Source organism: Piliocolobus tephrosceles, chromosome 8 (assembly GCF_002776525.5).
Source record: "Piliocolobus tephrosceles isolate RC106 chromosome 8, ASM277652v3, whole genome shotgun sequence".
Lineage (NCBI taxonomy): Eukaryota > Metazoa > Chordata > Mammalia > Primates > Cercopithecidae > Piliocolobus > Piliocolobus tephrosceles.
Genome location: NC_045441.1, coordinates 53799818 through 53816477, shown reverse-complemented (window position 1 = coordinate 53816477; position 16660 = coordinate 53799818). Strand labels below are relative to the sequence as shown.

The following is a 16660-nucleotide window of genomic DNA, read 5'->3' as shown; positions in this document are numbered from 1 at the left end:
GCTGAAGCCTCTGCGGCCCACCGCTCGGTGGAGGATGGTGGGGAGAACCCTTCCTCTAAACGCCTCATAAACTGCCGGGCTGCTCTGGAAGCCCAGCCACCTTTTACTGCTCAGCTCGATTACACACCATAAACCCGACCTCACAATGGAATTGCCCCGGAAATTCTCCTGTAAATTACAGAGTTGAGTTCCTTGTGTACAAAGCACTTCCCATCACTTTCAGAGGGTCCAGGCCGCCCCCGTTTACCGCACCCTCTCAGGGGGTCCCAGGAATACAAAAGGTGGAGGGAGGCTTCAGATTGAGACGCCATGGAGCCCCAGTCCCTGCGCATGAACCACCCTGGCTTGGGAGTGAAGGCGGGGGCTGGTGGGGCAGGTGGGCCCTGGGCTGTCTCCTCCCGGGCCACGGAAGTCCAGGGATAGGGATGTGGGATGGGGGACAATATCCGGAGATGCCTTTATGGCGGATCAGATGATACTGGGTGTCCGATGGAGAACAGAGGGAGTAAGACAAAAAGAAAAAACCTAAATAATCTCTGTCGCATCGCCTTCTGGAAGGAAATAAAAACCCAAGAAAGTTAAAGGAAGATGAAACAAACAAGAAGGCTAGGAGATCAAAGAGACAGAATTAGACCGCTTTAGACCAATAAATTGTTCCTGGGGTGACACAGAGCAAGATGCAAAGAGAAAAGACCAAGGCCCCCGCCGCCGCCGCCGTCTGTCTAGACCCAAGCGGCTGGAGGGGCTGGCAGAGCTGGTGTTTAAAGTAGAACCTGCCCAGTCCAACAGCCCGAGCGGGGAGCGATTTCGGGGAGTGCGGGAAGGAACGCACTTCGCCAAGGGAGGGCTGGGCGCCCTCGCCACTGGCTCATCCCTGCCCCGGTTTTGCCCGGCGCGCGTCCAGGAGGTTCTGGCAGGACACACTGCCCCTCTGCCCTGGCCAAGGAGGATCCGGATACCGCCCGCAAGGCTTCGGCCCTTATGGACCCAAGTCAGCCAACTGGGCCGAGTCCTGCGGACACCGAAACCTCCCTTTCGTTTCCAGGCTTCTTTCTCCCCTCCTGCCCTGTGTGGTCTGATTTAAAACGAAAAGGTCGGATAAAATGAGGCTTTCAATAAGGCTTCTTTAACTGCGTGTTCTCTATTCATTGGTTCTCTACTTATTTGACTGAAAAGACACAAATGCACTAGGTTATGTGAGATAATTTTCACAGAAATACTCATTAACTCTCAGCCTGAAGCACGCACATGTAGGCGGGTTTCTAATCAGCCGAGCTATCTTTAGATAGATATTTTCAACTGCTGTCCCTGAGCTTCCTTCCTACCTACTGGCAGAGCGTGTTCACCCTGCTTCTTGTTACCAAATACCAATATCTAAATTCAATTATGAAGGCAAAGCCAGCTCTAGGCAGGGAATAGCGCCTTCCAGAGATTTGGTGGGTGGCTGGCGAATTGCTTCCTCAAGGTTTCCACCCTTGCCTCTCTCACCGGCTGCATCTGTTCCCCACCCAGTCAGTGAGTGATCCCTGGCCTGGGCGCAAAGACAAAACCGTCCCCGTCCGGTACAAATGAGATTGGGTTGGCGCGGGGTCCTGCCTAGGTGAAGGCCCGCTGCGGGGAAACCACTCCCAGGCTTCCCAGAGGAAAAGCAGACTCCCAGTCACCAGCCTGCCAAGGGCAAGGGAGGCGCCTTTGGACAGTCCACCCAGGCCTGGGAAACCCTGGGCTGCCTGCACCTACCTGAGGCCTCCGTGATCGGTGGAGAGACGCAGTCGCCAACGATCTGTGATTTCATTTATTTGTAGTTACACAAATCGAGTTTTCTCTCTGAATCCACAGATCTGCGACTTCACCATTTATTTGTAGTTAAAGAAATTGAGCTATCTGCAGCTTGAATACAAAGCCACGGTTAACTCCCGGGGAAGCTATAAAACCCTTCTTACAATCAGATGTTGTGAAGTTATATACGGAAATATAATAAAGGCGTGTGTCTGTAATATCGATGTGTATATATATACGCATATATGAGATGAGAGAGAGACGGAGAGAGAGAAAGGAGAGATATTGTGTGTGTGTGTGTGTGTATGTATGAAAGGAGAGAGAGAACAAACACCCGGGAGAGACATCAGCCAAAATCCAGTCCCCAGTTTTACAGCGTGTACAGCGCTGAGATGCGGGCCGTAAACATTTTGTGGGCTTGGCGGGGACTATTACGACCCAAATAAATGCACTGTGCTGCGTGTTCACAGGGCTCTGGGACGCTTCGAAAGGTTCTCTGTTTGCTTTTGCGTTTTCCCTCTGGAACCATTCGACATCCGTGGCTGATGCTCGCACCCGAGAGGAGGCGGCAGCGTGTTCCCCGCCTAGGGTCCGCGAGAGGCTGCGCCTGGATTGGGGTCCCCTCCCTTCTGGCCTCCTGATAGGTGAACGCCAGAGCAGCCTCGGTTCCTCTACAGCGGAGGACATGCCGCGGCTAGAGACAGCCCGGGCGGCTTCCCCACCGTGTGCGACACTTTTTGTGCTACGGTGATTGTTATATTAAACATCACATTAAAAAAAATAATCAAAGCAGTCCCTGGTTTGTCCCCCGGGATTCTCTTCCCAGTCAACTCGGACCGGCCCCTAGACCTACAGTGGACAGACACCGAGATTGCCTTTACGCCAAATGTTCACCGCCTAATTTTATTGTCTCGATTCAAGCCAGCCGAGTCCCGGGGTCCTGGCTCTGTCTTGGGTTCTGACTCGCCGGGCCCTGACCCAAGTCGCAGGTTTCGAGGGCCTCCTGGGCGGCCGCGGGACCCGGGGCCACGGTGTGCGCCCTCTGCACGCACTGTCCACACCCTCCGGGCGGTCATCAGGTCCGGGGGCTGCAGGCGTTCTTCCAGTGTCCAACAGTCAGCCGCGGCTCCCTGGAGCTTGGTTGTGTCAGGCCTGTCTCAGCTGAGGACGGTGACCCTGGAGCCGCGCCGGCGCCTGGAGCTGCTGCCCCGCGGCTGCCCGGACAGCCGCAGCCCGGCTCGCTGGGCGCTCAGGATGGGGTCAGGGAGGCGCGAGCGGTGAGGGTCGGGCAAGCCCCCGCCGATTCCTTGTTTCCCAGCGAGGCTTCTAGCCAGGCGTGAGGAGCACCGAAAATATAGGGCGGCTGTTCACTAAAATCTGGGGCTCCCATTCCAGAAAGGCTTGTGTCAAGTCGACATCTTAGGAACTTCCCCAGGGCTGCGGAGGCGGGAGATGGCGGCGCGGAAGCCTCTTGCATGGAGCCACACTGCCATCTGCTGGCCATCGTTCGGTACTGCAGCCTCAGCTACCTCGGCCGGCCTGAGCTTTGGGAGCCCCCAGCTAGCTCACCGCACTCCACTCCCAGAGGAGGGGCGTGGGCCTAGGTCCTGGGAAGTCTGCGTGGAGCCCGGAATCTACTGCAGAGGAGGCAATGCCAATAAAGAGCTGTTTCCGCAGTCGCTTTATCGGCGGCAGACAGAACAAATGAACAAATGAAAGGGCTTTGGTGGAATATCCTAATTAGGGCTGGACAGTTGTAAACTCATTAAGGGACGAATTCCAGACAGTTCGCAGACCCGGCCTTTATGGCACACTCTTACTGCCTATTCTTTGAAGTTCCTTCTGTCTGCAACAACAGAGGGCGTCCCAGCCTGGCGGCGGGGTGGGGGTGGGGGTAAGGAGACGCCTCATCCACCCGCGCCCTAGTTCCCCTTTTAAACTTAGAATACATCCAACTTTGCAGAAGTCGTGGAGTGGGGGAGGGGGAAGGGCGAGAGAAGCAAGGGGGTGGAAGCGAGGCCGAACCCTCCGGCCACATCTGGAAAGCGCTCAGGCCTCCGAAGTTGTGGCCGTTCCCCCCGCAGTCCTTTACACCCCATAAACGGTAACAGCCCTCATTTTCTTTTATGGCGCTTCGGGGCTAGTCAGTTGCCTCAGCCCTGCCTCTGTTAGGACTTGTGCTCGGGAGGGGCTTGCAGTGCAGGACCCAGATTCTCTCGGGCCAGGCTGGCAGAACGCCGCGGGGGAGGGTGGCGAGCGGTACGAGGATGCAGGGCTTTGTTCCTTTGCAAGCCCCCAAAATGTTTGCCTGCATGGCCGCGTTGGGCCGGTGGGGCTCCTATTTCCCTCTTCAGAGCCTGCTTAGCAGGCGGTCCCCAGCTCTATCCTGCCACCTTCTCCCCCTTTTCCCCACCAAGCTAACGAAGGCCCAGGTTTGGGAATTTTCTCGGGGGCACCAAGGTGAAAGAGTTGTTTTTCCACCGCTACTGGCCAGCCCAGCCCAGCTTCTCAGGGGCTTCTCGGCCGTCTCGCACATAGACACAAGGCCGGGAGCCTGGTTCCGCCGCCGGGCTTCCCAGATATTCTCGCCGCCAGGCAGCTGGCCTGTTTGGGAGAGCTTAGCTCAGCGGACTGGTTGTGGCAGGTCCCGCTCCTGAAAGCCAGCCAGAGGCAAAATTGGGGCTCTTTCTCCCCATCCCAGCCCGCCCCTACCCAGAGACTCTACACAGGCTCCCCTGCCCAGAGAAGAAGGTGCAAAGAGCAGACCCGCAAAAAATAGAAAAGAATCAATATATTTTATTTGGCAAAAAGTTAAATATCATCTCAACACAACAATTTGGTCAGTAGGCCTTGAGGTAACTATTGCAAAATATACAGTGTAGGTTCAGTCTGATGGAAACCCCAGATTCATCAAGGATACAAATCTACAGTAGCCCAGTGGCGGTTTCATAGTGTATAATTTATTATCAATAAAATTAACTCCGTTACAATCAGCATCCATTTCCTCTGATTAAAATTAAGCACAAACCCTAGGTAGTAACCTTCTGCACATATGTATAGCTCCGAATTTCCTCACTGTTTGTCTGGTGCAAAAACAATATTCAAGCTTGTCTGATTATGCATATTTTCTTTAATTATATAGATTATATATACAATAGACAAGACAGGACTACAGATCATGGAAAGACGAAAATGCCCGCATTTTTAATGTGGAGAAAACGATGAATCTGTGCATCCCCGAGAACACTTAAAAAAATTTTTTTTTATTTCACTGGGAAATCCTTACAGCTAGTTTACAATCATAGGTTAACAGCCTAGTTTTACAGAAGACATATTCCACTACAGAGCTATACTCTATGCAACTGTTTTTTCCCCTCATAAACAACCTGAGTTCAAATTGAATTCTATCTTCCACAATCACAACGGGTGCATCACCCAGTACACAGAAGTTTGATTCACAAAACATAATTACCACAATAAAACACAGTGTTCAAGTATCTTGGCAGAGCGATCTGCCGCACAAACAGCAAATTAAATTAACTACACAGACTAAAAACTATACAGCCTACCATCAACAGTTGTGCATTATAAAAAGGTAGTTTCTTTCCTTTTCTTTTAAGTCAGGAACAGGTAGATTTTTAAAAATATATATACAAGGTAGCACACACATCTATCAGCACTAATGCCCCCCCACACACTTTTTTTTTTTTTCTTATAGGAAATGGAAAGCTTACAATACCTCCTCCATCAAAGCGGCAGGCCTATGAGCCAGCCTGAACAGGGTTTGCCTTGGGGGAGATGTGGCCTGAGATTTAGAGCCGCTTTGTGCGGGGATGGTGGAGGCTAGGGTGGGGGTGAGAGAAGGAAGAAGGCGGAAGGGGGACAGGCAGTTCTCTTTCTCTCTAGCTCACCCTTTTTTCTAAATAAACCCAAATGGCATCACTCGTCTTTTGCTCGGTCTTTGTTGATTTTCTTCATTTTCATCCTGCGGTTCTGGAACCAGATCTTGACCTGCCTCTCGGTGAGGTTGAGCAGTCGGGCCACCTCGTACCTGCGGTCCCTGGTGAGGTACATGTTGAACAGAAACTCTTTCTCCAGTTCCAGGGTCTGGTGTTTTGTATAGGGGCAGCGCTTTTTCCGAGTGGAGCGCGCATGAAGCCAGTTGGCCGCTGGGTTATCTGTGGAGAAAAGAAACACTGGGTTTAGGAGGAGGAGACGCACACCCTGCTGGGGGCAAAGGAACCTCCTGGGTGGGGTCTCTGGCCGAAGTGCAGAACTCTGCTGAATTGGTTAGGAAAGGCAGTCAGGCCTCGGACACAATGGAACCCTGGCAAACAGAGGCACAGACGGTCACTTACAATTGCACGCAGTAAAACTTCAGCTCCCCCTCCCCTCCCAGACCCTCCTTTCTCCTTCCTCCCACTCCCCGAACGCTGTATAGAATGAAATTTGGAAACAGATCTCCTTGCCACGCAGACGGAAAGCATGCTGCCTTGTGTCCTGTAGCAAGATTAGGATTCCTCTGTCCCGTTCACTGACTCGTCTTTCCTTCCCAACCTTTCTCTCTACGCTCCCACCCCCCACTCCTTATTTGACCTTCCTGGAAGGCCTTCGGAGCTGGGCATGCCGTCAGGGCGCCCCAAGGCCGTTGATCAAGTCTGTGGCTTATTTGAATAATCTGGCATGGGGACCCTTGTGGCCCGGGTCGCTCGCGCCTTATCTTGGCAGGATTTACGCCGCCACTGGCTGAAGGCAAGAAGTGGAAGGAAATCAGCCGTCTCCCCCAGCGTCCCGGCTCCGGCTGCCCTGGCTGCCGCCGCTCACGGACAATCTAGTTGCACAGAAGGCTCTCTGGGCTGCATTGCTTTCGAAGAACGGCCCAAAGTATCTCGGTCCTGGGCCCGGGCAGCCAAGGAGAGGGGCGGCCAGTCTTGGCTCGGCCCGAAGTGGCCGCCCCGCCCCCTGTCGCTGCAGCAGCAGGCTCCTCTCCCGTAGCCCTGCGGGCCGCTCTTCACGGCTCTCCGGACTTGGGGCCCTATCTGAGGCGTTCCAAACACCAACTTCTGGCTCCTGGCCCCAACTCAAGAGGCTCCTAGCGAAGACGAAGGCAGGCTCGAGAGAAAGCTGGCGGGCCAGCAGATCCGGGAGGCCGGCATGGAGGCGGCGGTGGCGGCTGATTTGAAGGGAGGAGACACTTACTGGGATCGATGGGGGGCTTGTCTCCGCCGCTCTCATTCTCAGCAGTGTTTTCGGAGAAGGCGCCTTCGCTGGGTTGTTTTTCTCTATCAACTGGAGGAGAACCACAAGCATAGTCAGTCAGGGACAAAGTGTGAGTGTCAAGCGTGGGACAGTCACCCCTTCTGGCCGACAGTGGTTCAGGTTTAATGCCATAAGGCCGGCTGGAGGGCAAGCCCGCGAAGGATAGCGCACCGGGCGTGGGCTCCAGCCAGGAGCGCATATACCTGCCGTCCGGCGCCGCCGCCGCCACGGGCGCCTGGGGGTGCACGTAGGGGTGGTGGTGATGGTGGTGGTACACCGCAGCGGGTACAGCGTTGGCGCCCGCCGCGTGCACTGGGTTCCACGAGGCGCCGAACACTGCTGCCTTGGACTGGAAGCTGCACGGGCTGAAGTCAGGGTGCTCAGCCAGCGTCGCTGCCTGCCGGGGGTGCTGGCCTAGGGTCCCCGGCGCATAGCGGCCAGCGCTCAGCTCATCGGCGGCGTCGGCGCCCAGCAGGAAAGAGTCCACGTAGTAGTTGCCCAGGGCCCCAGTGGTGGCCATCGCCGTGCCCAGAGCCTGGCCCGCCCGGCCCGACCCACGGAAATTATGAAACTGCAGATTTCATGTAACAACTTGGTGGCACCAGGGGGGGAAGTACAGTCACCTAATAAGTTGCCGGCGCCTGCGCCCCCATTGGCCGTGCGCGTCACGTGCCCGTCCAGCAGAACAATAACGCGTAAATCACTCCGCACGCTATTAATGGCCCAGTGTTTTGCAGTCATAATTTTTATAGCAAAAGCCATATGTTTTTATGTAAAGGGATCGTGCCGCTCTACGATCGGGTTTGTTTTAATTGTGGCCAACGAAGATTAAAAGATCAAATCTAGCCTTGCCTCTGTACTCCCCCGCTCCCCCCGCTCCATACACACACTTCTTAAGCGGACTATTTTATATCACAATTAATCACGCCATCAGGGAGGCGCGGATCCCGCGTGCGAGTGCGGCCAGCGGAGCCCCTCACATAAAATTAGACAATAATTGAAGTCATAAAAAAGCAGCCAAATCGCATTCTCGCTGTACTGTATTTAAATCTATATTTATGATATTTCATAAGGAGTTATTGTTTCAGAAGCCACACAGGCTGGCGGGAAGTCGGGAACGACCAACAGATTCGTTTGCCTCGCCCTGGCTCCCAGCAGTAAAAATTTACGAGGACTTGGAAAGGTTAGACTGTTGTGTTTGGTTGGCGAGCTCCCTGTAAATAATCCCTGCGGTCCCCGGGAGAGGCGAGTTTACCCCCGGCCGCCTGCGAAAAGTCAAATTCAACGCAGGATCCGTCCCAAACGGAGCAGCCGCCGGCCCTACCAGGGCACTCCAGGCAGGGACTAGTCGCTCAGGGAGTACCGCGGATGTAAGTCCCCACGGCTACCCGCCTGGAGCGAGGGGCCCACGAGCAGTCCTTAAATTCACTTTTGCTCCCAGGACCCCATTGAGGAGCTGGCCAGGAGGGAGCGGCCAGTCGCCCCCAGGGCGAAGGGTTTGAGGGCCTGGTTGGTTGTGTGGGGCGCTCGGCCCCCGGCCGTCGACCCCACGCAAACGCGCGCCCAGCCCACCCTTCTCATCAGCTGGAAATCAAGATTCCCAGGCGCAGGCGGCTGGCGACCCAGCCCTGTGTTCCAGCCTCAGAGGCTCTAACCCTGAGCGCTGCAAGCCTAGTTGAGCTCCCTGAATACCACCTGGGGAAAAAAATACTCCAAGTGGCATCAATGGAAGGAGAGTTCGGCTTGGGAAAAGGCAGCCTCGCCTGAGACCCCGCGGCTCCGGCGGCTGGGGGGCCCGCACCGATGTGGCCTGTCCCGGGGCCGTGTGAGCCTTTCAGGGCTCCTTCCCCTCTTTCCAGCTACTACTCCGGGCCTCGCCTTGGTTACCTACGGACCCGGCGACTCGGCGGAGAGGTACAAGGCCCAAAGAGAGGCAACCACAGCTCAAGGCCAGGGCTGGAAATTAGAACGGGGAGGAGCACAAGGGCATCGACTCCAGTCCCATTCCTGGGCCTGGCCACATTGGGGAAGTTTATTTCTCACCCATTGCAGGTAAATTAAAAGGTCACAGGCACTCTGTTAATTGGAAGGAAACTCCCCCCCACCCCCAATTCCTAACAGAAAGCGGCGACTCCTAGAAAAGGGGTAATCAAATTCACGTGTGGACACTGTGCCTGCAACAGTGTGTTTTTCATTAGCCCACTTCCCTGACGGCGAGGCTGGCGGACTCGGGCGCTTCCCTCCCTCTCTTTCTTTTTTGCCTTCATCCTCACCAGCAGTTTCAGTAATCCCCCCCCCAAACACCCTGACACACTTCCGGCTGGGACTCCCATATACCAGCGAGGTTGCCAAGCCGGGCGGATACCGACTGGGTGCCCCTTGCTTTACCCAGGCCTGGAAAAGGGAAGCGGTGGACACAATGAACCCCGTCCTGTCCGCCTCATCTCCCTCCCCCTAATATTTTCCTTGCCCTATAAATTCCTCTAGGTCATGCCCACCCCCACCACAGTCCACCCTGTCCTAAATATCCCGCAGTCCGCCAGGCCGCTGAGATTTTCATTTAAAAAATTAACCCTGGAGAAAACCCTGGCTCCTAATTTTAAGTGTCTGTAAATGGGCTGGGCATGTCTGGCTGCCTTTTCCACTTTTTATACCAGAGAAGACACTGATTATTTTAGTATTTTTTAAGTAAAAAAGCTGTTCCTTTAAACAGCCTTAGCCTCAAAATAAGAGAATTACTAAACAATTAGCAGGCCTTGAGTGTTAAGCAGATGTTACTGGTGCCTAGAAAGAGAAGAAAAATCAGAAAACCAAATATTGTCTCCCTTCAGCCCAAAGGTTTGGAGCCAGAATATTCAGACTTTTTTGTCTGCTTTTATTTTGGAAGTTAAAGAGATTGCGTATCATAAAGAAATAGTAAATGACTACAATTTAAAACCACCTCTTCTCGACTGAGATTTCTAAAACTGTGATCTCTGAAATTAATAAATACTCTGGTCCAGAAAATGGCACGGAGGAGTTGAAGGAAATGGGGTATGGATCCTTTCAGACAGGAGGCCGGTGGCTGTGCAACGGAACTGTTCCTGGGCCTCCAGTCCAGGCAGGGAAGGGAAACAGCTCTGGGCACGAATCTGTAACTCTGTGTGTTGGGGGTTAGGGAGAGATAGTTTGTTTTCTGTTTTCTGGAGTGAAAATTGTCAGACTGGCTCCCATCTGTAGACTACAAGTTGGAACGATGACCCAAGTTTTTATCAATGGTTCTGGAATTTGGGATTCTTTTTGCCCATCTGAAACATACTGGCTCTTGTAAGGGTCCCCTTCTCCAGTACCCAGCGGCACAAAGGTGCGGTATGGAACATATTTTGTACCTAATAGAAGCCACTAGCAAGCGAGCAGTCAAGCTTTGCCCTAGCCAGTCTCCCTCAATGCGGTCAAACCCCAAGCTGTGACCGGCAGGCCGGGAAGAGCCGGCTAAGAGCTTCCCAGAGAATGGCCAGGCTCCAGCGAGCCTGGTTGGGCCTCAGCTCCAGTTCCCAGTGAGGCTAGCAAAGGCCTCCTTTCCCTCGATATGGGCACACAAAGCTGCAGGGAATGCCCCCTAATCAGATCTCCTAGTCAGCCTTTAGCGACAGGCGGAGAAGAAACGCAAGGCCGCCGCCATCCGGTCGTGATCATAACCGAGGCCTTGTCTGCACAGTAACACACCAGGCCCAAACCCACCGCCCTCGGCAGCCGCCCCACGCGGGCCCTTCCTCAGCAGACTTCCCAACCTCTACTTGAGCCGCAGAGGAAAGTGAGACCCCCTAGGCTCTCCTGAAGCCAGCCCTGAACCTCTCCCCAAGGATGCTTTGGGAAGGAGATAAGGAGGTGAGATAGAATCTGGCAGAGAGGGAAGATGAAAAAAAGACAAACGGAAGAAAAGAAAGCAGGAAGGAGCAAAGGAAAGAAGAAAAAAGAAAGAAGGGATAAAAGAGGAAGGGAAGAGAGGGAAAAGAAGGAAGAAAAGAGAAAGAAGTGACTCCTAGCAGAGGCCAGGCTTACAGAGAGAAGGGTAAGTGACAAGGCCAGGATCCCAACCTCTGCCTGCCCTATCTTCCTAGTCCAGCCTGAGTCTCCACTGGAAGAAGATTCTTTCCTGAGCTCACACCCGGGCCTGGTGTGTGTGGTGTGTTCCAGCCTTACAAGAGACTGGCAGGAGGTCCCTGGGCAGGTGCAGGCCTCAAGTGGGGGAGGCTCAGGATGGAAGTGTGCGCCCCTGACCTTGAATGGCCCAAGGCCCAGAATTCCTACCACGCCCCCGGCGTCCGCGAAGTAGCAGCCAACCTGACCCTACCTGCTGTGGGCCAGGTGGAGGTGTGTGGTGGAAGGGGAAAGCCGGCCGGCTGGCAGAGCGCTACGGAGAAAGACACAAGGCTCCTGCGCAGGGAAAGCCGAGGATGCCACCGCAGGCCTGGCACGACCAGGGCCGTGATGCCCCGCCCGGCCCGGCCCCAGCGCGCAGAGTACCTGGAGACGATTTCAACTGAAGTAATGAAGGCAGTGTCGTGCTGTCGAGAGAAAGGTGGATCCCAACAACAGGAAACTACCTAAATCACCGACCAGTTCTGGTGCTGCCCGCGCAGGGCTGCCTCGCCCGCCGCCGCCGACGCCACCGCCGCCGCCGCCGCCGCTGCCGCCGCCGCCAAGGAGAGAACCCTGCGATCGCGCCCGGCCCAGCGCAGCCCCTAGGCAACCTGCGCCCGCCGCTGCAACGGAATGCCCCAGGCCGCCACAAATGCGTCACTGAAGGGGAAGCCACAGGCCCCAGTAAGGTATGCCTTGGAGGGAGAAGGAGGAAAAGAGAGCGAGGAAAGGCAGGGAGAGAGGAATAAAGGCGGGGAGCAGGCGAGACGAGAGTAGCTCCGAGGAGCAGTGTGCACGCTGCTTTCCCAAATCTTGCAGCCCAGCGACCCGGCGCCAAGCGGCGGTAGTCGTGTAAGGGTCGAAAGCGCCAGGGACGATACAGAGTCCGGCTCCCTGTCTGGCCCCGGCCTCCCGCCGCTCGCTCTCCCGCCTCTGCCTCCTAGCTGCCCTCCCGCCGGGGAGCGCGCTCCCGCGCCCCCCCCCCCTCGCGCCCCCCCCCCCACCACACACACACAAACTCTGGCCAGCAGGAAACGCGTGGCCCTACGGAGGGTCGCCAGGTGGGGGAGGCCGTACTGGGGGAGGGGGCGGCCCCCATGCCGCCCAGCCCGGGTCCACCTAACGGCTGCCTCCAGTGGCTAGGGATGCGCTGTGGGCCAGGCCTGCTCCCCGATTCAGATTGAGGGTCATCTGAGACTCAGACACCCGCAAAATAACCGGCCTCTGCAAGCCTCCCTGGGGCTCCCGAAAGAAATCCTGTTTGGCTTCCTCTGTCTATGCAGCTCCCCTCTCAACTGAAATCACTGGTCCAAGACAGCCACAATCCAGATATACTAGCAAGCCATAAAACTGAACAAAAGCCGACAAACCTTACGGCACCAGGGCTATAGGGCCCAGACAAATTACGACCGTCTAGGTAATATTTAAATAGATGCCTAAAGTAATTGCAGGGGGCTCGGGTTAGTCCTCCTGTTGTAAAAGTGGTGAACGGGATAAAGTGGAAGGTGAAGATAAGAAGTCAAAAAAGAGGTAAAATTAAAAAGCTTCATTCCACAGCTTTTATTCTATAAGAACATAAACATCGTCTTTTTCCACGCACAGCAGCAATACAATATTAATTTATTCTGATTTAAGATTAGAAGTAAATAGAGCTAGAACTAACATTTATAATAACGATAGAATGCATTTGCTTAAAACAAGATTGGCAATTCTTCATATTAATAGACATTTATACAGATTTGTATTTATAGTTTTTTTTTCTTTTTCTGCATCTACAGGTTTGACCCTTTTATGCATGTAACTTCACAGTATAAAGGAAATCCAAACAATGTCTCCCTTCTCTAGTTTATTCTAGTTACCCCAGTCCTCTTAGGCTTCTGTGAATTTCAGAAAGCAAAAATAAAAATAAAAATAAAAACTTTTTGTTCAAGGCGATTTTTAAAAAACAACTTCACAAGATAGGGAGAATTGTGGTGTGCTTGTCGCATGTTACCAGTGGTAACAATTTTAATGACAAAAAATCCACTAATTCCAAATGTATAAACAAAACTACATTATTTATCTACAGCCAGAAGGATATGGAAATTTAGAGGTAAATGAAACATTTTAGTCAAGCAATTTGTAAGACCTTGCAGAAACTGGAAAAGAAGTCCCCTTCTGTTGGTAATTCTTTTTTTTTTTTTTTTTTTTTTCTTTTTAAAGCTGGGATATCTTACAGAGGAAGGAAAAATTACTCTTTTTTACTTTCTTTCTTACTTTTTAAATCAGCCAAAGTCAAGCCCGTTTGCCAACCTGCATGTCCATGCCTGTAAGCCCTTCCCTTGGCCAAGGAAGAAAGGAAGAAAGAAAAAAGAAACCCAGGGGCCTGTATCCCCTGATTAAACACAGCACAGCACTCCAGGCAGACATGCCCGGTGGCGGCTCCTTGCACCATTGACCTCAGGCCAGACACCTCAGCGCCAACAATGGGACCTCGGCCTTCCGGCTAGGTTTGCCCCAGGCTGGGCAGGAAACCAGCTCGTCCGAACACAGGGGCCATTTCCATCAGTAGGACCCCAAGACAGCAAACCCAGCTCAGTCACGACTTGACACTTAAGACAATATCTATCTCTATAGAATTTTAGCACGATATGGCTTTTTCCCCCAGAAAACAACAAATAAACCAGCACCAAGCAAACACAAAGAAACAAAAAGTCAGAACAAACCAGCCCTGCACAGACGTAACGGCCCAGGAGATGGCGAGTGTGGGAGAGAAGAACAGGGCTCCAGCACAGGTGCGAGTTCCTGGGCAGAGGCTGAAGACAGAGGGAAGGGACCAGCGCTCGGGAAGTGAAAAAACCGCGTCGCCTGGAGATTCATCAGGAAAAATTAAAATTGGCTGTGAGCTCCCGAATCCGGTTTTCTCGATTCATTTTCTTCAGTTTCATCCTGCGGTTCTGAAACCAGATTTTCACTTGTCTGTCCGTGAGGTGGACGCTGCGGCTAATCTCTAGGCGCCGCTCTCGAGTAAGGTACATGTTGAACAGAAACTCCTTCTCCAGCTCCAGTGTCTGGTGCTTCGTGTAGGGGCAGCGCTTCTTTCGACCACTCTTTGCGGTGAGCCAGTTGGCTGCGTTTTCACCTTTGGAATTGCCTGGCATGTAAAAGAATAAAGAGGGGATGATTAAGTCGAGGCCACACGGGCTGCCCGCGGCGGTGAATTGCCTCCGTTTCTCCCATAAGAGAGATGTCCCAAGTCACAGAGAAGAGAGTCATGCCCCCGTTTTTGGCTTGCTGAGAGCAAGCAGTTCCTCCAAAAGTCATGACAAAAATCGAGTGGGCCTTCAATCTACATGACCCTTCCAATTTACATTTCCCCCACTTTCCCAAACACCTGTTTTAGCATTAAGCCATAGATGCTTGCAGAAGGAAAGGCCTGGGAGGGCAGACTGTACATCTTGAACTTAACGCTTTTCTTTGCTTCTTGCCATATGGCAAACAAGCATTTCCTGTAGCCCCCAGGCTAGGAGCGCAGGGTGCTTACTTGGAAGGAGGGTCAGGCAGTTTGGCTGTCTCACCCCAGGGCCCTGATTGCCCAAGACTCGATAAGGGGAGAAAGAAGGGCATCATTGGTCCAATGGGGAAAAGGAGGAAAAACCTATTCGGGGGTCCAGGGCCCTCCCTCAAGTTTCTCCAGGAGCTAGGGGTAGATAGCTGGGCGATTCCGAGGTCCAGGGGAAGCGAAATGTCCCTTCTCTGGCTCTCAGCTCAGGGCCCCCAGCTTCCAGGCTGGATTTGCCTTTTCTTCTTCCCGCAACGAAGATTCCCGCCCCTCAGCAACTTTGAAAAAAGCATGGGGGATCGTAAACTCGAACTTCGCCGGTTAATGGGCTTATTTATTGGCTCTGGCGGCTGCTTATTTTGGATGCCTTACAAACATCCGCGCTATCTGCGGGCGAGCTACTTTCTCTCCCTCCCCCTCCCCCCGTGTGGGCCGCGCCGCGAAGGCTGGGCAGGGACCAGGGCTCTGGGTGCTCCCGGCCACAGGGAAGAGCGCACAGGAGGGGGCCTGCTCGCTGATGTCCTCGCCCCGAGTCAGGGGAAGCTGAGGCTAGCGCCGAGGACGTCTTGCTGTGGGGCCCTAAGCCGGACATGAATTTTACTGCGTCCCCACGCCCAAATATTAAAAAGCAAGTTCCCAAGGTCAGCCTGCCTGCAGCTTGGGCCAAGGCCGGCCGGCTGCTGCGCGGGCTCCTAGTTCTCTGATCCTTCTCCTCCTTGCGTCTGCCTGTGTACCCGCCTGACTGCAGCCCTCTGCAGTCCTGCTTACCCAGGGAGTCCTTCTCCGGCGAGGCTTTGCTGCTCTCGGAAGGGGCCGGGGAGAGCTCCTCCGCGGCCGAGGACGACGCGTGAGCCTCCTCGTCGCCCTGCGAGCCCCCGCCGCTGCCGCAAGCCAGCGTGGGGGGCGGTGGCGAATCGAGGGCTCGCTCCTTCCGGGTCGCATCGGCCGAGCCGGAGCCTAGCGCCGGCGGCGGATCGAAGCCGCGCCCCGGGGGCTGCGCGGGGAACGGGCCGGCCCCGAGTTGCTGAGCGCCGCCGCCGCCGCTGCCATAGCCCTTGGCCGTGCCATAGGCCTGAGAAAGGCGGAAGTAGCCAGGCACTGGCACCCCGCTGGAGGCGCCCAGGGCGCAGCCGTCGGGCAGCGGGCCCCGCGGGAAAGGAGCCAGTTCGGCAGCAGTGGCCGAGCCTTTGGGGCATTTGTCCGCCGAGTCGTAGAGGCAGTAGGAGTTCTCTTCTTTGATGTTCTGCGCGAAAGAGCACGAGGTGGCCTGAGGCGGGGGCTGGGGTGGTTGCGGCGGGGGCGGCGGCTGCTGCTGGGGCGGCGGTGGCGGCCCCTCAGGCGGCTCCATCCGGCAAGACCGGGGCGCGTCTAGCCACAGGTCTATGGGCGCGGGCCCGTAGCCGTGCACCCCGGGACCTAGACCCCCACCACCGCCACCGCCGCCTGGCGACGCCGCCTCATTGCGCTTGCCGCCCAGCGCGGGGAAGAGCCCGCAGCTCTGCAGCCCGTAGGGCAGGTCGGCGGCCGGCTGCAGGTAGACCCCGCCGTGGGCGTAGTAACCGCCACCGCCGCCGCCCCCCGCGCCGCCACCACCGCCGCCCGCCTCGCCTCTGCCAGAGTTGATGAGCGAGTCCACCAAAAAAGAGTTCGCGGCGGGGCTCTCCGAGCATGACATTGTTGTGGGATAATTTGGCGAAGGGAGCAGATAGCCCTTTCTGGCTGACATTTCTTGTGCAAAACATGCTGAATACGATTAGCAATCCCCCCGCACCGCGGCGGGCGCCCGCAGCCAATCCCGAGCCAGAGTTTCCGCGCGACCACTCCCAGTTTGGTTTCGTAGGCGCGGGGCCGCTCTCCGAGGGCGCCCTCGAAGCCCGCGATTGATATAAATATGTAATCTGTATTGATGGGCCAGGAGACGCACGCCCGGCACCTTGGCCCGAAGGCCGGGAGCTGTGG

The 16660-nt window shown here is 55.0% G+C and overlaps 2 protein-coding genes and 1 long non-coding RNA gene across 4 annotated transcripts; 1 reads left to right on the top strand and 2 right to left on the bottom strand.

The window, feature by feature from the left end:
• Positions 1–4555: 4555 nt before the first annotated feature.
• On the bottom strand, positions 4556–7638 carry HOXA9 (homeobox A9). 2 transcript variants are annotated; one of them, XM_023225942.2, is made up of 2 exons: positions 6979–7638; positions 4556–5957 (listed from the first exon to the last, which is right to left on the bottom strand). In XM_023225942.2, the coding sequence occupies exons 1-2, from the start codon at positions 7556–7558 to the stop codon at positions 5719–5721; spliced, it is 819 nt and encodes a 272-aa protein (XP_023081710.1). In that variant the 5' UTR covers positions 7559–7638; the 3' UTR covers positions 4556–5718. The 2 variants fall into 2 exon arrangements, 1 of the variants encoding a protein (XP_023081710.1); XR_002734487.1 differs by having other exon boundaries at positions 5842–5957; positions 6376–7631.
• Positions 7639–10990: 3352 nt separating this feature from the next.
• LOC111551865 lies at positions 10991–14033 on the top strand. The gene is made up of 3 exons (XR_002734488.1): positions 10991–11089; positions 11386–11849; positions 13429–14033. It is a non-coding gene; the product is annotated as an uncharacterized LOC111551865 (long non-coding RNA).
• On the bottom strand, positions 12692–16435 carry HOXA10 (homeobox A10). Its single transcript, XM_023225941.2, has 2 exons — positions 15470–16435; positions 12692–14293 (listed from the first exon to the last, which is right to left on the bottom strand). Exons 1-2 carry the CDS (start codon positions 16425–16427, stop codon positions 14019–14021), a joined length of 1233 nt encoding a protein of 410 aa, XP_023081709.1. The 5' UTR covers positions 16428–16435; the 3' UTR covers positions 12692–14018.
• Between the last annotated feature and the right edge of the window lie 225 nt (positions 16436–16660).